The sequence below is a fragment of the Narcine bancroftii genome, chromosome 8 (assembly GCF_036971445.1).
Source record: "Narcine bancroftii isolate sNarBan1 chromosome 8, sNarBan1.hap1, whole genome shotgun sequence".
In the NCBI taxonomy this organism is placed as follows: Eukaryota; Metazoa; Chordata; class Chondrichthyes; order Torpediniformes; family Narcinidae; genus Narcine; species Narcine bancroftii.
The window spans coordinates 17,775,836-17,798,287 of NC_091476.1; the positions used below are offsets into that span (position 1 = coordinate 17,775,836).

At 41.1% G+C, this 22,452-nt stretch overlaps 1 protein-coding gene across 3 annotated transcripts in view; it reads left to right on the forward strand.

Annotated features, from left to right (window-relative positions):
• Positions 1-22,452, forward strand: part of efnb1 (ephrin-B1) — a 185,257-nt gene that overhangs the window by 58,394 nt on the left and 104,411 nt on the right. Inside the window, exon 1 of one of the 3 annotated variants that reach the window (XM_069893029.1) lies at positions 9,900-10,055. The exons of the other annotated variants lie outside the window; for them this stretch is intronic. Coding sequence (XP_069749130.1) covers positions 10,039-10,055 — 17 coding nt within the window. The 5' untranslated portion in view covers positions 9,900-10,038. Of the gene's footprint in view, positions 1-9,899; positions 10,056-22,452 lie in introns of those variants that run through there. 3 annotated transcript variants of the gene reach the window in all.

Below are 22,452 nucleotides of genomic sequence, written 5' to 3' on the forward strand. Positions count from 1 at the left end.
CCATCTGCAATGCATCCTGTTATTGGGCCAAAATGCTTTTTACAGTCAAAAGTCTTGAAGGACAGATCCATAATTATTTCTGGTTGCTTTTCACAATTAACATGAAGACGGCAAAGAGTTTATTTTGCTCTTGTGTTTAATAGGCCTGATCATTCTGCACCTCGTGCTTGTTTCCTGTGTGAGAATGGTGGTTGCGCTTGGTTTTTGTAGCTGTGAGGCTCCCAATACCTTTGGTGTTTCTGCCACCATCCTCCTGTGAATCAGAGTTGCCTACGGGTGGTGGTGAGTGGACTGCGAGATAAGCATGCTGATAGAATTCTGAAAGCTTGTGGTTGCAAAAGTCTTCACTGTTTCCAAGTCTCTTGCGTTGTTGATCAAAAATCATTCCAATACAGCAAAGCCCCAGTGTCTGACACCAATGGGGATTGGTAAATGTTGGATAAGTGAATTTGCCGGTTGCTTGAGGTTGTGTGATTAGCGAACTAACCTCTAGGGGTGCCCATTTTAAACTTCCCTATTTTTTTAACCTATTTATTTTCCATGATATTTTTGCCAGCTGCTTGAATTCCAGATAATGGGGATTTTACTGTACATAAAAATTACAATTAAAATTGTCATTCGCCTAAAGCCACCTGAAATTTGTGCAGATTCTCAAGCCTACTAATCACATCCATTTTTAGTGAAAATTGACAACCCCATTCAAGAGAAGGAGTGGTGCCAGATGCTCTTGCTTTAGCAACCCCCCCCCCCCCCCCATCCCCCCGCAACCCAGCAGCCTGTGAAAGCCAGTGGCTCACTGTGTAAATGCTAGATACCTGTCAGCACAACCTGGGCCCTTATTGAAAATCTGGTAACAAAGTTGACTGTCCCATTTAAATATGTGAGATAATAGAATCATCGAGCCATGGAGGCATATGGAACAGAAACAGACTCCTTGGACTTCAGTGTCTGTACTGACCATCAACTATCCACGTGTGCTTGTTTAAATTTTCGGGGAAAATAAGGTGAGCAAAAAAAATTATAAATATGTAAATGATCTGTTGAAATTTGGAAATCAAGATGACATGAAACAGAAAGCTGATATTTAAGAGGCTGATAGAAGAATGATAGAGGGTAGAGCATTAATGAGAAAGCTGATAGAAATGATAGTATTAAATGCCCTAAAACCTAAGGGGGAATGGTGTTTCAACAAGCTGTAGCTTAGTGACACGAGTGGAGATTATTATTGTTTTTATTTGTAAAATGAAATCAGTAGATGCAGTATTGTCCAATCATATGTTTTCCAGCACATTCTTTCTATTGGTGGGTGAATGGGCAACAATATTTAAAATATTCATGGAGGCTGTTAATACTGGAATTGAAAAAGGCTTGCCATTTTTGCTCAGAATGATTTGATAAGGAAGTTTTGTGCTGGTTTATTTCAGCTGCGAGAGCACGCATTTACTCTAAAAGGAGTTTTAGTAGATTTGGATCAGAAAAAAAGAGTGAAACCATGTAAAATCGTTCCCAGGGTGTGGATGGCAGATGGTCACCTGAAAAGTCCTGGATTTTATATTGCCCTGATGAAATATTTGCTGGTTTCTTCCACACAGATAGCAATTTGATTAAGGTAACTCATGACTCCATTAAAAGTCAGATATTGGCACCTTTAGAAAAGAATAAGAGAAGATTAGAATTAAAATATTAATGCAAAGTATCCAGGACTTCATGAAGTTGAAAATCTAAAGAAAAGCTATTGAGGAGAGTTCTGTGAATCGTCAATTAATCTATAACATCCTTGGCCATGAAATTGTATCCTTTGGAACAGAAAACTCCTCTTTCTTTTGTGAGCTTTGAATTGAATTCTGTACACAGATTGAAATACTTAGTAGGGCTGCAGCAATTCAGCTCTACCCATGTGGCTGTTCTCTGTGGAAGGGTTGTGGTTTGGGTTCCAAGATGGCCATCTCTACATGAGCTATCTTTAAATTTTTGCAAACCAGTGATTATATTTTTGCAGTTGGGATTTGTTCATAACAGTGTGCCAAGTTCAAAGGCCAAAATCTCTGTTCACTTGAGAGAAGAGAGATGCCTTTGACTGCTGGAAATATTGGCTTTAATTTTTTTTCTACATTTAAATTTTAAGTTTAGATATACAGCACGGAAACAGGCCCTTTCGGCCCACGAGCCTGTGCTGTGCAATTGAACCCAATTGACCTATGACTTCAGTCCATTTTGAAGGATGAGAGGAAACTGGAGCATCTGGAGGAAACACATGCAGACATAGGATGAATGTACAAACTTACAAATAGTGCCTGATTCTATCCTGAGTCATTGGTATTGTAAAATAGTGTTGCACTAACCATGCTGTCCCTACATTTTAAAGCGGCAGCTGGACTTGAAGGCTTTTTTCTTGCTGGTGCAGCAGAGGTGGAACTCTTGTTTTTGAGTTTGGAAATTGGTATTTGATATATCCTTGTGTGAGCCATAATATGTGCCCAATCTCCAAAATGGCCAGTTGCTTTCCCCTTCATGAGATTTTATTAACTGATGTCGGTTTTATGGTGTTGCTCTATTCAGAAGAACGTTACCTGGAGCAAAACATTTCTTTAGAGGCAAGATCAAAAAGAGTTGTTGTATTCAGCCAATAAAATGACACCTGGTCACTTTTTACTGTGATACGTGTGTCCTCCTCTGGACTTTGGGGACCAGCAACGTGCAGGGTAGTGGATTTGATTTGTGAAGAGCGATTTGGTAGACTGGGTCTGCAGAAGAATGAGAGGTGATCTCTTTGAAATGTAGTGGGAAATGTGAAGGTGCAAATTTTTCCCTGGCTGGGGTGTTTTGAAGCAGGGGCACATTCAAAATGAAATTTCAGATTTAAAAACAAAATAAATCCCTTCATCCAGAAAGTAGAGGAACTTTGAAATTCTCAACTAAAAGAACCGTGGAAGTTGCTTGAGTCGAGTGACTAGAGTATATTTAAGATTAAAAATTGATAACATTTTTGGATCTTAATAGAATCAGGGCTTTGGTGCAGGGAAGTGGTGCTGAGTTCTAAGATGAACCATGTTATGGAATGATGGAGCAGGCAAGAAGGGGCAAAATCCTATTCCAATTTCTTATGTTGTCAGACTTATGTTTTATTTTTATGGTTCTTGTGGGCATCCCACCTATCAAGAGTGGCTGGCTGGAGTTGGAGGTGTCATCACAATCAGTTGGAGGTTATTTGGTTTTGGGTTGGCAGAGCTAGTATTAGTGCTCTGACTCACTTTCTTAATGAAAATTTTCTCAAAGAGAAAGATCTTTCCCATTTTGCGCTGAAATGTTGGAAATAGCAAAGTCCAGGAGTTGATTCTTGGCATCAGCTGATGTTTAGGTAATTGTTTTGATTGACATTGACCTAGAGAGATGCACAGTTTCAATTCTTGCATCCAGTCCCTTTCCTATGGAGAAAGTTTCCTCATATGGTGGAGACCAGCTTCAGGAGTGCTTTGAAGAACCAAAGTTCTTCATGTATACTCAGCTTCCTGAGTGAAAAGATGCAGTGCAGATGGAACTAACATCTGACAAGATTCAGATTTGGAAAAACAGGACAGACGGGGAGAAAAAATGACGAATGGATTGGCTATTGGAAATGTGTTGGATTCTTGCCTCATTCTGAAACAATACAATGGAGATACATTCATGACCATCGTAACAGATGTTACCACTGCAATAAGAGCATGTTTCTCTCCATGTGCGAAGTGCTTGAAAGATTGTTATTTGTTCTCAATAGAAAGGGAAAGGGTCAGTTCCTTTCTAAACCCTTTCCTACTTTACACCCAAGATAAATATTTGCTGTCTGTTTCTGTTCTGTTGAACAAAGATTGTAATGTTTGGCCTTTGTGGATTCTGTAACATTAACAGTCCTACCTACTCATTGCTAACGCTTTGGGTTAAAAGTCATGATGAGAATCTTTCCCTGTAAATTCAATATTAGTGCTGTGTGAAACCCAATAATTGATTTTACTTTAACCATGTATGGTTTAGAGAGGTCTTCTCCTTTTCTGGGGAAAAATCATTCCCTCCTGGGATATTGTAATTAAAAGTTGTTCTCTTTGTTAACTTTTCCTCTTAAACAGCTGTAATTGTGAGTTGGTGGTTTGTACAAACACTTCGTTTACTACTCACCCACAATATCATCCACACAAGCCTTTGTTTGTAGGAATTGCAACACAAATAGAAAGTCTGCAGTGTGATCAGACTTGACTCTTGCTTCTGAATATGAGGTGTTGTTCTGCCAATTTGTAGGTGGTCTTAGTCTGGCAGTGAATGAGACCATGAAGAGACTTGCCAGCAAGGAAATGGGGTGGGGAATTGAAGCGCGTGGCTCCTGGGAGATCCACGCAGTGGACAGAGCAGAGGTGCTCAACAAAATTATCTCCCAGTCTGCATCCAATCTCTCCAATGTAGAGGAGATCACAACAGGAGCACTGGATGACCCCTGCAGAATCACAAGTGAAGATTTCCTTCACTTGGAAGGACAGTTTGGGGCACCAATAGAGCTCCTCCTGTTGCCACAGGGTTAGGGTTAGGTGCCAAGGTCGTGATTGGTGGGAAGGGAGGAGTGGATGAGGGAGTTATGGAGGGAGCAGTTGATGGTGCTAGAGGGGAAGCTAGATTGGTTGAAGGAGGACATTACTAATGATCTGGCATGGAAAACCTCATCCTGAAACAGATGCATTGGAGATAGAGAAAGGAATGGAATCCTTACAGGGGACATGGCGTGAAGAGCTGTAGTCAAGGTAGTGTGGGAGTTGGATTTGTAGATATCTGTCAAGAGTTATTTTTCTCTTGAGATGGAATCAGATTGAGAAAGAGTGTTGCTGGAGATTGCTGCCAACTTCCAGCAGTTGAAGTAGATAAAGCTCAAAGGCACATGAGACAGCACCAAAGTATTCAGTGATATAGGAAAGGGAGAGTTTTCTGCCCTTTGCTAACATGTCTGTCCATGGTCTCGTGCACTGTCAGACTGAGACCACTTGCAAATTGGCAGAATGCCTCATAATTTCATCTGGGCACCCTCCAATCAGATGCATTAACTCTCCGTTTTCCATTAGAACCCCTCTCCTGCCCCCCCATCTGACCCTGTGTTGCGTTCGCTCTTCTCCCCCCTCCCTCTCCACAGACAATCTTGCCTTTCCTCACTCCTGTCCTCTTGACCTGTCCAATTAACACCTTTTGTCTCATTCTTTTCTCTTTCTCCTCCACCAACCCCCCCCCCCCCCCATCCCAGTCTTGAGCACAGACACCTGTCTTTTTTGAACACATCTTGAGGAAGGGCTCCGCCCGAAAATATAAGTAATGTTACCTTTACCTCTTGTGGACACTGTGAGACTGGCTGAGTTCTTCCAGCAACACTGGGTTTTGACTGCAGTCACGGCATCTGCAGACTTTTGAGTTTCACTCTTACTACTGAATTTTTGTTCTTTCAAATGACACAAGGACACTTTCAGGTCACTTTCTATGGCAATTGTGAAAATAGAACAGGGTAGCCAGCATTCTTTGGACAGAACGCTCCTGGGAGTGGTGAACATTACTGTCATCAGTGTTAACTGGTTTATGCATCATTATCCTGGTATCTTTCAATTGCTGTGGCATCTCTGACAACTAAAAAAATTATCATGTGTGCTGCGGGAAGGATGGTTCTTTGGATGATTAATACATTAATCCTCTTTTAATCTGGTGCTCATGACTGGAGTCTCTAAATGATTCTTTCAAGTTGGCTGAATCAAATGCCTCCCTACAACCAAATCCTCAACAAAAAAAAAAAGAGATTTGAGTAATGTCACTGCTGGGAAAGGGATAACTAAATAAAACCACTGGCAAGACTAATTTCACACTTTTTCAAGAGTTTGGTGAAAGCAGTGTGAATATTGGGTTCCCTGGGTCAAGGAGAACAATCTGTATTTAAACAGGAGACGCACAAAAATTGGAGTTGCCAGGAATCTGAAGCAAAAAAAACCCCAATCTGCTGGAGGAATTCAGTGGGTCACCAGCATCAGTGGGAGAAAAGGAATTGATGGGTGTCGATGAAGGGTTCCAACACTCCAGTTAACAAACTGTTGTCAGGCAAAGTTAGTTGACTGTAATGAGGTCACAGGGTAGAAAATGAACTAGTTATTAGAGTTTGAGGTGCTACCTGAAATTATTCTCGAAGTGCTTCTTTTCTGTCACTGCCAGAATTTTCTTGGGTAGGACGTTTTGTGTGTGGGATGGGGCAATATTCTCCCTTGCACCTCACGTTCTCCAGTACCGCACAGGTGTGTTGCTTTAATCTTTGGGTAGAAGGAAAAGTAAACATTGGGTCGTTATTTCACCACAAAGTATCATTGTTGAATTACAACGTTCTTAGGAAGTTCAAGGACAAAGGGCTCTGGCCCAAAACATTGGTTACTTTTTGCTACCAATAGATGCTACATGTCCTGCAGAGTTTCACCAGCACATTTGTATATTGTAAACCTTGTAACATGATTAATCTGTTGGAGAGATTTGGTGCAAGTTTGATCACCACAAAGTTTCGATAATCGACACTTCTCATTAGATTCCCGTATTGCAAATGGGAAATGAACAACTTGGAGATCTTGCTTTGCTTTCTTTCACTATTTCTTTTTTCTCTTGCATTCTGTCTTTCAACCTATCCTTGCTTCCCTCTCGATGTTGGAGAAGACCAATAGCCTGGGTGCTTGTCTCAGATCAATCTTTCTTTGGAAAATGAGATTCAACACTAGTGGGAGAAGCAGGGAAATCTGAAGGAACAATTATTCTTCATTATTTCAATCTTAAAATTCTGAAGAGCAGAGGGACTTGGGAGTCCTCATGTAGAATGCCCAAAAGGTTAACCTCCAGATTGAGACAGTGTTGAAGGTGAATGCAATGATGGCATTCATATCAAGAGGAATAGGATACAAGATCAGGGATGTGATTTTTTTTTTTAAATTTTTTTTTATTTTTCACACCATAAACCACATTGACCAAGATACATACATTTTCCTTTTCAAATATATACAGTGTCATTTTCTCCCTCCCTCCTCCCGTCCCACCCTCCCTACCTCCCCCCCCCATTCATTTAAAGTACAAAATCTAAGATACATTAAACCAGTCAAACAATGTTGTCATTCAATAAAAATAAACAAGAAATTCCACTGAATCAATTCTTTTCGTTTCCTTCTCCTTTCGTTAATTTAGGTGGTAAATGTCCCCGGTAGGTTTTCTCTATTGTGTTTAATGTAAGGCTCCCATATTTGTTCAAATATTTCAATATTATTTCTTAAACTATATGTTATTTTTTCTAATGGAATACATTTATTCATTTCTATGTACCATTGTTGTATTCTCAAATTATCTTCCAATTTCCAGGTTGACATAATACATTTTTTTGCTACGGCTAAAGCTATCTTAACAAATCTTTTTTGTGCACCATCCAAATCAAGTCCAAATTTTTTGTTTTTTATGTTACTTAGGAGGAAGATCTCTGGGTTTTTTGGTATATTGTTTTCTGTAATTTTATTTAATATCTGGTTTAGATCTTCCCAAAATTTTTCTACTTTCTCACATGTCCAGATTGCATGAATTGTTGTTCCCATTTCTTTACAACGAAAACATCTGTCAGATACTGTTGGGTCCCATTTATTTAACTTTTGAGGTGTTCTGTATAGCCTGTGTATCCAGTTATATTGTATCATACGTAACCTCGTATTTATTGTATTTCTCATCGTTCCAGAGCATAACTTCTCCCATGTTTCCTTTTTTATCTTTATATTTAAATCTTGTTCCCATTTTTGTTTAGTTTTACCATTTGTTTCCTCATTCTCCTTTTCTTGCAGTTTAATATACATATTTGTTATAAATCTTTTGATTATCATTGTATCTGTAATCACATAGGGATGTGATTTTTGAGGCTTTATAAGGCACTGATGAAGTCTTACTTGGAGTGCAGGGTACAGTTTTGGGCTCCCTATTTAAGAATGGATGTGCTGGCATTGGAGAGAATTAATCCTGCAATGAAGTGAGGAACATTTGATGGCTTTTGGACTGTATAACTTGGAGTTCAGAAGAATGAGGGGGGACCTCATAGAAGCATTTCAAATGTTGGAAAGCCTGGACACCATATATGTGGCCACGTTGTTTCCCATTGTAGGGGAGTCTAGGATAAGAGGGCACAACTTCAGGATTGAAGGACACCCGTTTAAAATAGAGGTGTCGAGAGAGTAGTGAACCTTGGGGGACTTGCTGTCCTGAGCAGCTGTGGAGGCCAAGTCATTGTGTGTATTTAAGGTAGAGATTGTTAGGTATATGAATATTTAGGGTTTTAAAGGTATGGGGTGAAAATAGAGGAGGGGGGCTGAGTGAGAGAATGGATAAGTTAATGAAGGAATTGTGGCTTGAACTTGATGGGATGAATGGCCTGCTTCTGCTCCTATTATCTTATGGTCTTAATGTAACATAAGTAAAAAAATTATAGATTTTTAAGTTGACACATTTGCTATTGTTTATTCCTCCCAATGATAGACAAATAGTTACAATAAAATGCTAATTAACACTCACAATTATTGACAACAATTTAAACCCCTCCAGGGAATGTAGTGTTTTTTGTATAACAGAGGAAGTAGCAATGACTCTTCCTTCAATGGTTCCACAATGCTCCCATGAACTCTTTTTGCTGCTACTTTCAGGCACAAGGTACAGAAGCCTGAAGACCAGCTCCTTTAGGTTCAAGAACATTTTCTTTCCAACAGTTATCAGAAGGCCCGTTCAAACTGCCATGTTAAATGGGGTTAACTGGGCAATTTGCCCAGTTAGTGCCCTAGCTAGATGGCATTTAGAAAACGTCTGACCTGGTCAACTTTGTCAGAACCCAAACAGGTCCCTGACCTAGCTCAGAGGTAGTCAGGGAATCCAGATGAAGTTACCTAGGTCTCATCCACAGGCGATTTGAACAGGATAATGGCCGACCCGCTTATTCAGGTGACGCCAGTGCGAGCATGCGTATGACACCGGCAGCCACCATTTGAGCATCCGGCAGTACTTCCAGTGAGTGTGTGACACATTATTGTGGGGGAGGGATTCCCCCTTAAATCTCCGGGTTGGTCATTTAATGGGTCTATCCCCCTGCAATTTAAAAGGTGCTTCCAGCACCTTTGCCCCAGTAATTGCACCTGAGTCCCAGGAGGGCTACCGGGATGCTGTATCTTAAAAGGGGCTAGACTCTTGTACCACCCCTTGTTACACTGATTAGGGACTGTTCTGACACCACAAAGACTGCACTAAGTCACTTTTTTTGCACTAGGATATTTATTATTTAATTTTGTCTTTTTAATGCCATTGAGTATTTTGTATGTTCAGTAAGTCCTTGAATAATGTAGTTGCATTCCACATTTAGTTACAACGTTGATGAGAAAAAATGTAGTATTTTAACAAGATATAAAATTGGTTTCGTTTGTCGTCGTTTCACTTAAAGTAGCATTTTCCAAGAACTTTATCAACAATGCTGGTTTTTTTTAGTTATTTTATAGTTTTTAATTCACTGCACCTTTTCAGCTGTAGCAAGTAAAAAAAAGAATTGGTGCATTTGTACAATGTATATGACCAATACACATTGGTTTTCAGACCAATATTTGTTGAAACATTCCCCAGGGTAGGGTATTGCTGGGATGGGATGCATATATTATGTTCTGTATCTGCATTCTGGAGCCAAATGATTCAATTCTAGAATATTTTTTAAAAAGTATTTCCAATCTGAGAAGTTGGAACACTGCCCAGTATTTACAATCTGCTTCAATTGCCTTGGGGGGTTTTCTGGGCTCTGATCAGCAATCTTGAAGTGGTTGGGCATTTGCTTCACATCAGCACCGGAAGGTCATTCTCAAAGAATGAAACTAGCTGCTGGAGTATCAGCTTATAACTTAATGTGTTCAGACAGGAAGGATAAAGGGCAAGGAAAAGTCTGGTTGCACTTGCTGAACCATCTGGTGTTAGCGAGAGTGAACATCTGCGGCCACTGAAGGAGGACAAGGCATGCAAATGACTGACCGGTGAGAAAGGAATAAATTCAGAAAATGTTCCCCAATTTTGCATTCTTTCTGCAAGTGCTGTTTATTATCTGAAATAAATCCTTCTGGATATTTTATTGAAATAATAGTGCTATTGGTGGGCATTGCAAGTTTATGGAATTGAAAACTAACTCATGATGAGGAAGACTATTTGAAAATTCATTTGTTTAGTGCTTTTTAACATGGACGTATGAATATTAACACTGGGCTCCATTTGACGCCAAGCTAGTTAAAGTGACGTTAGTGCAAAGCCCAGAAACTTGGTTAAAGTGTTAGTTTTGAAAGAGCCCCTCAAAGAGAGGAAATGTTCAAGGGAATTTGGGAGCTTGGGGAGAAATGAAATGATAGCAATTGCAAATGTGCAAAACAGGAGTGGGAGAAGTGAAGAGATTTTTGGTAGATGGAGGTTAAAGATATAATAATGCTTGGGAACAAGGAGGGATTTAAACTTGAGGTGAGAATTCTAAAACACAGATGTTGCTGATCGGTGAGTGACAATGTGATTTGCTGTGAGATGTGCCTTAGGCAGTTGAGTTTTAAACAAGCTTGTCTACAAAGAGTGGAAGAGTGAGAAACAAGGCCAGAGTACTTTGGGTTGATTAGGTCAGAGACTTTTTAAATAGTGCCTGTTCCGGATTGAACTCTTTCTCAAATGTTTCCATGGTACCCATTTCCATGAGTTCATAAATATACCACTTCCATTTCTTTTAGTGAAGAACTTAGTTTTGGTCAGGTTCACTAATTGGAAACAGATTTCCTTTTAATCTTCCCACTGTTTAACTTCAGGTAATTTTCTGGTTTAATTTTTTTCTACGTTAATGTGTTTGTAAAAATTTTTTAGGATCAACCCTTTCAAACATGCAATGTGAATTTTGCTTTCTTCCTTCACAATTAACCCAAAATTAGTTATGTAGCTCTGTGCATGCCACTGTATAAATGACTAGCAATCTTTTCCAGAACAAAATTCTGGTCAGAACTCCCACCGGTTAGTCGCTTGCTTTCTCTAGAAGATCTTTTTATGGTGAAACCCCGCATTATAGTCATCTCAAGTAAAACAAAAAAAGTGGTTTTAACTTTGATGCTGATGACCTATAAAGCAGATCCTCTGGTGCCTTTATGCACAGTTGATCCAAACACAAGCTGAGAAGGGAAAGCAGCCTATACTCGACGATGGTAACCGGAGAGCAGGTAAGAGCGCCAGTGAAGATGTGTGCACGCAGTCTTAGGACTTGGGCAGATTTCCTGCACAATGTCATAGCCTCTATTAACCATATGGGTTTTTTTTTAAATTTGCGCTCCTGAGTTGCGGACATCATTGTAAACATTATCGGGCTCTCCCCTTTGCAGCCACTTTCAGTGGCATTCCTTTTGCAGAGGAGATTGAGCACCTTTAAGTGTGCCCTCTTTCTCCTGTTCCCTCCCCCCAAAAAAAACCAGGGAGGTGGAAGTTAGAGAATATTCTAGCAGTCAATCCACCTTCACCTTTTATGGAGGTAAGTGCAGTGATGTAAAGACAGAATCTCTATCTTTACATTTGCCTTTTTCTTCCTCTATAGAACAGTTTAGAGATTCACCTTATTTACATAGCTGTACTTGCCTCTATAGAAGGCCCAAAAGCGGATGGACTGCTCAAACTCGTTCCAGCTTCCATCTGCCTTGGGGGGGGGGGGGGGGTACACTTAGAGGTGGAGTGAAGTCACTCTACTTCCTGCATAAAAGGATTGCCGCTGAAAGCGGCTCCAAACAGGAAGGTAAGATGATTGACGTCGTGCTGACAGCTCCATTGCCCCGCTGGGCTGTCACAGAGCAGCTGGTGGAACTGTCAGGCCCTGCTCCCTCATGCCGCTGCTGTGTTACACATCCTGCTCCCTTTTGCCTTGAAAATTAGGGGCGCTGCTCTGCACTACATAAAAGGACTGCCTTTTCCATCCTCTGCATAAAAGATAAACTTAAAAAAAAAGAACCGGTGATAACGCAGCTTCTGTGCATAAAAACCCCTTCCGTCTTTACCTTTGCCTTTTTTTTCCCTCTATAAAAGGGCCTTCTAACATGTTCTGCCGATTTATAAAAAAAATAGTTGTCTGGTTAGTTGTGTTGCCTGGTGCTTTGGGGATAAGGAGAGAATATTCAGTATCACACTCGGAATGCATGGAGAAGTATTTAACAGCAAAGTTGGGAGTTTAGAGACTCTGAATAGCATCGAGAGAAGAGCACTAATGCTGTGCTCATTGGAAATATTAAGTCATGTAAATTTAAATCAATGTTAGAATGTGCTGTAGTCCATAAAGAATACTAAAAGAAAGAGGTTTTTCTGGGGTGGTGGGGGTCCCATAATGCAATCCTTTGAGGCTTTGTGTAAGTTGACCATGCAGGTTTTCAGAAGCTCTGCTCACCTCAGAATTGCCTTTGAGCTGGCCCTACTGCATCCGCAGCATGAAGCCCATTGAAAGCAATCTGAATGTTGACAGCTGAAGACTGGTTTGCTGAGCTGGTTGCCAGGCCTGGCAGAGCTTCCTATGGCTCTATTGTGTCCCTGTACAGGAGGCCTGCTCGGCCCAAGAAAGCTATGCCAAATCACGTGTTTTTTGTTTTAAGCTCATATTAACTTTTTTTTTTGCACTTGGTAGCTTTGTGGTATTTTTTACTTTACCATTATCTCCTCCCCCTCTCATAGCAGCTCTTAAACAGTGGCCTTTCAGAGTGGAGAATGGGCAAATGCAGAGTGATGGGTGAAATGAATTCACAGTCCGAGTGAATATTTGAATGATGATGTATTTTTTTTCTCTTTAAAGCAGAATTCCCTTTTACACACTGCCTTGAAATATATGCTTTTCACAGGGATACGCTGTCCATTTTCTGAGTTCATAAGCAACCCCTCCTGCCACTAATATATCAATAGCAGTACATTGCAATTTCCCTCTTTGTTAGCTATCAGTGAGGCTCCATACATCACTAGGCATTCTGAAAATGACCATCTCTCTATCTTTGACTTTGTCTCCTGTCCTTATCAGTAGGCCCTTTTATAGAGGGGGAAAAAAAATTGAATGTAAAGTTAGAGATCCTCCATCTTTACATCGCTGCTCTTATCTCCATAAAAGGTCCAAAGGTGGATTGTCTGCTTGAACTTGCTCCAGCTTCCATCCGCCTTTGTGGGGGGGGGGGGGGGGGCAGAGAGAGAGATGGGGGTTACATTTAGAGGTGGAGTGAAATCCCTCTAGCTCCTGCATAAAAGGATTGCCGCTGAAAGTGGCTCTGAACAGGAAGGTAAGATGATTGACGTCACACTGACAGCTCCTTGCCCCGCTGCACTGTCACAGAGCGGCTGGTGGAGCTGTCAGGCTGCGCCTGCTCCCTTGCGCCACCTGTAGGCGGGTGGGGGGGGGGCTGTTGCAGGGCTGTGTTACACATCCTGCCCCCTTTTGCTCTGAGAAGCCGGAGCGCTACACTGGGCTAAGTAAAAAGACTGCACTATCTGCCTTTTCCGTCCTCTGCATAAAAGGTAAATTCACCTTATTTTTATAACGTGAGCAGGCGATAACATGGCTTTTGTGCATTAAAAACCATTTGTGACAATTCATGATGTGTATATAGTTCAGCTCCCTACCATTGACTTGGATTGTTTATCTCAGTCTTCAATTCTTTTCACAACTTTGCAGTAACTTCTCTGAATGATGTGGTGAATTGTGGGGCTCACAGTACTGTTTGTGAGAGCTCAGGCTTTGTTGGAACATTCTCCTTGAGTGACAGGCAACGGTAAGCAGTCTCACGCTCAGCTTCATGCTCGGTATTTACATTTTATTTGCAACATTCAGGCACTCTTCAAAAACTCGGATCATTACAAAGCACTTGTCAGCCAAATAAGTATTACCATTCATGTGCCATAGAAGACATTGTGGTTTATTTGCACCCAGCAAGTTCACATATTCAGCAGCCATAATATTCAAATAAAATGCCTGGCTATTTTTCAAAATAGTGCCCACTTGAAAAGAGAGAATGGCCCTTTATTGAGTAACCCATCGAAGAATGAAGCTCTCCAAAGGTAGTGTTATGGTTTGGAGTTTCAGATTCTGCCGTGAGGCCTGAACGCCTAGTGGAGAATGCTGCTATTGACATGGTTCATATGAAGAAGCTATTTGGAAATGAATCAGTTGTAAAATCATTTTATCTTTGTTTTATCCTCGGATCCCATGAATTTATTATGCTGCTTCCTATCTTATCCCCTCATTGGTCCCCAACCAATTTTGAAATGAATCTGAATCCAACTTTATTAGTCATGAACATCATCCCAGAATTCTTTGTTTTGTGGCAGCATCTCTATGCAAACATTTATATAAGTCACCTTACAAAATAAATTATATTAAAAAAAAAAGTCAACAAGCCAGCAAAATAAACTTCTGCCATTAGAGTGAACTCCATAATCTCTCACACCAGACCAAAAATCTCTTGTGCTCATTTAAAATTGATCATCAGACTGGACTTTGGTAACCCCCGAGTCGGAGGTTTACCTGTGACTTTTTCTTATTTAAAATCTCTTGCCATTTTTATAGCAGTTGCCATGCTGGAGCTGAAATAAGATAGAAAACCCAACCTGCAAGGAATATCCAGTGGATTAATCAATCACCTTGTGCTTCAGCTGCATGCCTGTGATTTTTAACCAAGTAAATCACCACTGGTCCCATTTCAACCTATTCAAATTACAAGAATTGCGAAAGCCCTCTGAGTTCACCTAATTTGCCATTTGCAGCTGTTAAGATCAGCTGCTCAAGGCCGAAGTGAGATTTTTTTTGAAACTGTAGAGGCTGCAGAATTTTAAATATTGCTGCACGTCGGGATAATTTTCAATAACCACCTGCGCTTAATGTGGGTTTCTTCTTACAAGGTCACCAGAAGATTTGCTCTTTCCCTTAAAGTCTGTATTACTCTGGCTTTAGGCACATGTTTAAGAAAATATCTTTGGATTCAAGTTTATTATTGAAATAAAAATGTTTTGGATCCACCTCTGGAAGGACGGAATAGCAGGCAGCGTTTGGAAGTTCTTTTCCACAACTGGCCATTCCAATTCATCCATCTCATATACCGTATAGGTTATGGATCTCACCTTCCATGATTTTATGTTGGTGGAATTCCTGTATGCTTGGCACTTATCATCTCCTTCATTCCTGTCATCGTTCTCCTTGACCTTCCATTGTGGTGGAGGCTCAATCTGCACAGATGGAGGAACTGTTCAGGCAACCATGTCCTTTACCTGGGTTCGTGGATTAACCATGGGTGCTCCTCCTATAGATTTTATTATAATTCTGTGGAGTACCAAGAATGTAATGAATCAGTGAGTGACATTGAAAACCACTAAAACAGATCCTTCATATTCATTCCACCTTTTATAATTACACTGTGAAAGTGTGAATCTGTCAAACACGTATACATGCTTGTGTTTTCTCCATTTTGAAAAGAAAACGGCATGCACATACTCTCATTATTTACACATTTCAACTTTTGACATGTTTTCTGAATCCTCTTGGCCTCCTCAAAGGAGTTTCGTTGGCATGGTATCCCGTCTTGACTTGAGGAGGATGTCACTGTGTTATTTCCTTAACAGACTCCACTGGAATAAACTGATAATACCATCACTCTTCTGTATTTTTTTGACTCTCTCACAGGAATTAGGTGATTTATGTGTTCATTTCTAAGTGTTTTCTACTTTCACCAGATATCTCTTTGTGCCACATACTTTCAAATATCACTCCAAAGTTCCATTAATGAATATTAGATTTGTTAGTGGGTGTTAACATACCGGCGCGTTGTTTAAAATCTTTCTCTGCATGACTTGAGACAGAAAATCAAAAGAATACTTCAAATGATCCTCTCAAATTGAACTAAATTCAGTGGTACCCTGAGTTTTCATATTGGTAGTTCACACGTATGGAATGTGATGGCATTCCATAATTAAGCAAAAAAAAATGTGTGATGTGGCATTTCATTGATAAACTTGAGGACTTGTCAAACCAGTATTTCTTCAGGCTCTTTTATAGTGTTTTTTAAAAAATGATTGACAAGACAGATATTCTGTCTTTAAATTGTTTCATTTGTATCCATAAAAAGGGTGAAGGCAGATTGACTGGTCAAACTCGCTCCATCTTCCATCTACCCAAGGGGGTAGACTCAGAATTTGAGTGAATGCGGCTCCAAAGGGGAGAGCTGATGATGTCGTAAGCTTGCAACCCAGGAGCACAAATTTTTTAAAAACTCTTATCGTTAACAGAGGCGATTAGGTTGTTCAGGAGATCTGCCTGAGTCCTAAGACTGGTGGCACAGGTCTCCACTAGTGCTCTTACCTGCTCTTCGGTCGCCATTCTCGAGTATAGGTCACTTTCCCTTCGCACCGTGTATGTTTGAGGTCTCGGTGGCAGGTGGGGATACTTGAACTACTTGCCCCACCTCCTTCAGCTCTGGAAGCCGGCTCCCAACTCAGCTCTGCATAAAGGATCCACATTCTAGGTCATCACCATAAAGGGAAAATTTGCATTTTTTAAAACTTGAGTGGCTGTAATGTGGGGTTTCATCATAAAAGGGACTTTTAACTATACTCACTCCTGCACCAGTTAATGCTGACTGATATGGTGAAGTAAGAGTGTACTTGCTATGATTTTGTTCCAGTAAGTACTCACGAAATTGATGAAATTGAGAATAAATTATCAGATATAATTTTTACACAAGCATTGCAAGATTTTACCATTTTGAAGATTCTCTGATGTCTCGGCATTGGCCGTTCACACAGGAATGACCAAAACTGCAAATCTGTTTCTGTCTGTGATTTTAGACCGCAAACTAATATTGCAGTATATAGAGGTGGGACGTGCAATCCCACTGCATCGACATTGATTGGTCACCTTCGTCAACATCATATTCATTTGCCAGTAAGCCCTGGAATGTCTGCAGTGCATTTTACACTGTAGGTGTTCTGGAGAAATGACAAGGGGTCTAGGAGGAAAGAAGTTGGAAGTGGAATGGCACCCACATCCCAGTTACAAGGTTTCTACACAGCATGGCTTCTGGGAAATGGCAATAATTTCCCGGATATTTATGAGGGCCAAGAAGTTATCAGTCTCCTCACAGTAATTAATATAAGCGCTTCATTAACCATTTCCAATCGTTCTTGCCCGCCTTCAGGATTTCTTGCCTTTGCAATTGGTGCCATTTTTTGTATTGCTCAACTCTATTGCTCTCACTCCTTTTCTATTCAATACAGACTTGTTCACTGTTGCTTCATTTTGTGAAGTCTTCTCTTCTGAGAAGGTATCACAAGACTGAAGTTGCCGGTTAACAATCCTGGGTTTAGATTGATACCAAATATGCCTCTTGTTTTGATAATGATAATATTTTTCTATTTTAATTGTCTAACAATAGTCTAACCAACATACTTGAGATTCTGCTGTGGAGCTCTAACCTTTACTAACTGCCATTATTCAACCAATGGATCTGATGAATTACTACAGCATTCAAAGTAGTGTTGTACTCATGGCTACATATTTAAGGACTAGATTTTTTAAAAAAAGCTGTTTTTGCCACTTGACTGTCTTGACTTGTCGATTAAAATTACCAAATTGCATTGCTGAGACAAGCTTTCGTTAAGACAGTATATTCGGTGACTAACTACAAATGACAGCCGGAGTAATTAAACAGGCCAAGCAGAATTGGTGGAGGAAACGAGATTGTCGGTGTTTCTCGTCCCAGATCTACAACATAATTGAGAGCATGGCCATGGTGAGGCAGGAGCTAGCAAGTATCTGGCAGATCAGATGAAGGATTGATGGACAAATGGAAGCAGGTGGGGATTGGATGGATGGAGATATTGGCAGATGACAGGAGGTGATGAATGGAGACAGCAAAGTGCTGCAGATTATGGAATCTGATAAGAAAGGAAGGTGATGAGTGGAACCAGAGAAGGGAGGGAGGGATGGCAGGCAGAAGAAAACAGCAGGGGAATTCTAGAATTTTCACATTCTCGTTTTCACCTTTATTTCTAATCCTAGCATCAGATTTGTTGCTCTCCACAATGTCTCAGGGTTTCATATTGATATTGAATTACTTTGGTAAATTATTTATTTTTTTTTTGTCTTGTGGCATTAGAAAATGTGTTAATCTACCATATGTTTCTCAACAATTGCAGTCTGCTGAATAGCTCTCTTCTGCTCCTGCGTGACATTGTATTGTGCAGTTGAATTTTCACTGTCACCATCAATTTCCACTTGGATAATTGCTCTCAAAAATGATTCCATATGTTCTGTGTATGTGCAAAGATCATGCCTATGTAACAAGCTTGGCCCTGAGCAGCCATTTTTCCCATCTAAATGCCATTCACATTCCTGTTGATGGCACCACACCAGAAAGGGAATAATTTTCCATACATTTTGTTCAGTCCATTGGTCATGTTATCTAACCATTAATTTATTGAAGTATCTCTTAATGAGATTCTGTCTTAATGGACCTGGCAAGCTCTGTCTTATCCTGTTGCACACACCGTTGAGGCCATTCTGCTGGTCACAATGTATCTGCCAGAGCTGTGCCAATCCTTGCCTGTGGAGACTACTTCTCATGCACAGTTATGTTCCCTCCTCTGCCTGCACATGTACATACTCAAGGTTAGGTACCACAGCACTTAACCATGCTGTCAGTGCCTTGGAGCACTTCTATGGTCACCAGTATTGCAAGGGGGCAGGTAATGCTTATTTTAAAAAATCTGTGATGTTCATCCACTTGAGGTTCTTTACATTCTATGGCCTGCTTCTAAGGGATGTGAGTTCATGTTGTAACCTGCTTGTGGTGCAGAAATAAAATGTGCATCCTTGGACCCTGTTTATTCCATTCTCTTCAGCTGCACTTCACACCTATCCATGCATCATATGCATTTACATCTGGACACTTCTTGAGTGGCAAGGTTAGTGTTCCAATTTAACTTGTAAGGTGTTTGAGAGTAACTGGAAGATGAGCAATTTAGTGGAGGTCAGCCAACTGATAAGGTGAAGAAAGTAATAACCTGTGAGGATCTAAAACTGAGAAAGTGATCTTTAACTTTGTAAACATTGGTGATGACTGCAGGGGAACTGGACAGCTCTAGTGCGAGATGCCAAGCTAGTGACAGAATGTCAAAGAAAAGGCTACTTTTGTAAGACTTGGTTGAAGAGAGTCAGTCACATGTTGTCTGTGTGCACGGGGGGGGGGGGGGGGGGGGGGAAAGTGTTCTGTTATTTGTCATTGTCAACTGAATTGTGGCTGCTTTTAAAGAACATCGAACAGGCCTGTCAGCCCTCAATACCTGTGCTGACCATGATGTCAAATTCAACTAATCCTATCTGCCTACACATGACCCATATCCTTCCATTCCATGTACTGTCTAATTATCTCTGAAACACTGCTATTATATCTGCTCTCATCCATCCCTTGAGACAGCACATTCCAGGTATCTACCACTATCTGATAAACCTTCTGTCACTCCAGAGAAAATAATCTTTGTTTGTCTTTATAACTGCAAACATGGCAACCTCTTGTAGCGGATGCTGTCTAACCCTGGCCACATCCTAGTGAACATCCTCTGCACCTTCTCCAAAGCCTCCATTGTGGATCCTTCCTGTCATGCTGTGACCAGAACTGCACACACTAGTGCAAATGTGGACTAACTGGAGTTTTAATGAGCAGCAAGGTGACTTCCCGACTTTAAACTCAACACCTGACCAAAGCATGTTGAATGCTGCCTTTGCCCCAAAAAAGCTTTGTTCTGCAGTCAGCGGTGAGGGAATTGTTTCAAACAAGAGGGAATTCTGCTTGGATTTATCTCACCTCACCTTGTCATTTAATGCTTTATTAGACATTCCGCACAGTAACAGGCCCTTTTTGCTCTCAAGCTCGTGCTCCTCAAATACACCCAATTGACCTACCCCCCTAGTATGCTTTTGAATGGTGGGAGGAAACTGGAGCACCCAGAGGAACTCCACGCAGACACTGGGAGAATGTACAAACATCTAAGAGACAGCATTGGATTCTGACCCCAGTCGCTGGTGCTGCAAGTGTGATGATAACTGCTACACTAACCATGCCTAGTGAGGATGCACCTCTGAAACAGTGCTATTATATCTGCTCTCATCCACCTCTCGAGGGTTTGCAGACTCTGGGGAATGCACCAAAGATGATGTACGGTGTATTACAGAGTGCAATAAGTGAAATTAAATGCAGTTTGCCAGATCTGAGCAAACTCCTGTCTGAGGAAGCACAACTTTCCTGGTTTTCTTTCTCAACCCTCATCTGATGAAGGCCAATGGCCTTTCAGTTGATTGCATGCTAACTTTGTCTTGTGAATGTTGGCACCTCAAATCCTTTTCTCCTCCACAACTGGCTTCTCACCTTCTGAACGCTTCTGTGACAGCAAAATGGTTTGCATGGGATTTAAAGGAATGTCGGCTCTTAAATACGTGTTGGTTTGTAAAAGGCACAGAAAGATGGAACTTATTTTTGAGTGCAATCTACAGGGAGCGATCCCTCCGTACTGTTGAAAGGAAAGGAAGACATTTAATCAGAAGTCAAAGTGCATTTTTGTATTTTTTTCAGGTATTGGTCATGGGATAAATGAACATATGTGCTTCCCTAATTTGGACAGGAAAAAAAACTCTTGTGTACACTTGAATTATGAAAGCAGAAGTCCCCAGATCGAGGCTTTGAGGTTGTCTTTAGTAAAACAGAAAGGCAGAAGACCTCTTGACTTTCTGTGCTTAATTCAACACAGAATGTAAAGTCCTCACATCTGGGAGTAATTGTGTAAAGTACTTACCTGCAGGCAGAGAACTCAACCTGGGCAATTACTGAAACTGTTGCTGTTCTCAAGTGAGGAAAAAAGCATTAGAGTCAAAGGAGATCCTGACTAACGTATTCAGTTTTCTGTCACACTACTGCCATCCTGAAGACATATAAGCGTCTTGGAAATATTCGAAGTTGGAAGCTGGTCACTAATTGTTTGCCAGTTTGGTTTCTGGCTTACAGCTGTACTAGTGCTTGTGGCCAGATTATACTACTGGAGAACACACAAGGCGACAGTGGGTCCTGGACAAGCTCTAGATTCCATATTAAAGGCTTATCTTGGCTATAATATCTTAACTTAGTTTTTTTGCTGCCATTTTACACCACCTTTTCCTTTTTTTGTTAAACCTGATTTTTTTAAAAAAAAAACATCCATTTTAAACTATTCAATATCCTTTGGCAAAAAGTTACCACTTGAACACACACATCCTCGCACATACACACACACTTCTCATCTGGTTGCCATTACTGGAAATGGGATTAGAGCTTTTATAATGTTGACAGAATCTCTTATTCTATCTTGACATCCACACTGTCTTCGTTAACTTGTAACGCTATATGATTGGAGAGATGAAATGTGGATATAAAATAACTGAGCGGTGCACACCAGTCGGGCCTCATCATCCTTTTTAAGATTGTGATGATGTGGTTTGACTCTTTTTTAAAAGTTTGATTATTTAATTTTAAAATGGGGGCACTTCTGGAGCTGCTGCAACAGCAGCACTGGCACGGACCCGGGGAGGAGGAGAGAGAGCGGGGAGTGGAGTCACAATGTCCACCAAAGGGTGCTGCACTCCAGTCCTACTGCTTATAGCTCCTTGCGGGTTTTAAACAGCCTGTGATAGTGGAACCTGGGCCCAAGATGACGGTGTCTGCACTCTGCAGTGGCCACGAGGGTTTGCAGACTCTGGGGGAGCAGCAGCCTGGTGCAGGACACCAGCACCCCACCCCTCACATTGAGAAGGAGAAGCAGAAGAGACTGCCCCAAGCATGGTGGCGGACTAGGGAGGGGGTCCACTACTGAAGTTCACTCACTCACTTTGTGGGTAAGGAACCCACACAGGCCACAGGACTCCCACCAGGCTGCGGTTTCCTTAACATGAGAACCAAGTATCGGAGCCAGGATTCGAGTGGGTGCCAAGGGCAAGGAGGGGATCCTGAAATGTTCTGGATGCTGAAAGTTTACTCATCATGTCAGATGTTTGTTTCTGGGCTCAGGTTGCCGATGGTTTTAACTGAGCTGGAGGCTGTGAGAGTGCTGGAGGTGAATCCACAGCCACTCGGTGACTCTGAGAGGACTCCCTTGTGCTGCTATTTCTCTGACTGGAAGGGGTGTGGGTAATGCCAGTGGCGAATCTTTGTCTGCCTGTGGTGGACTGAAGGCGATTTCATGTAATAATGACCTTTTTGTTTTATTACATGACAACAAATAGTATCTGTAGATCCAAAGAAGTGAATTACTACTTATTGAAGTGTGTTTGATAGCTTTGCACGAAGACTTTGAGGATGTAATAAATACGAATAGTATTAATTC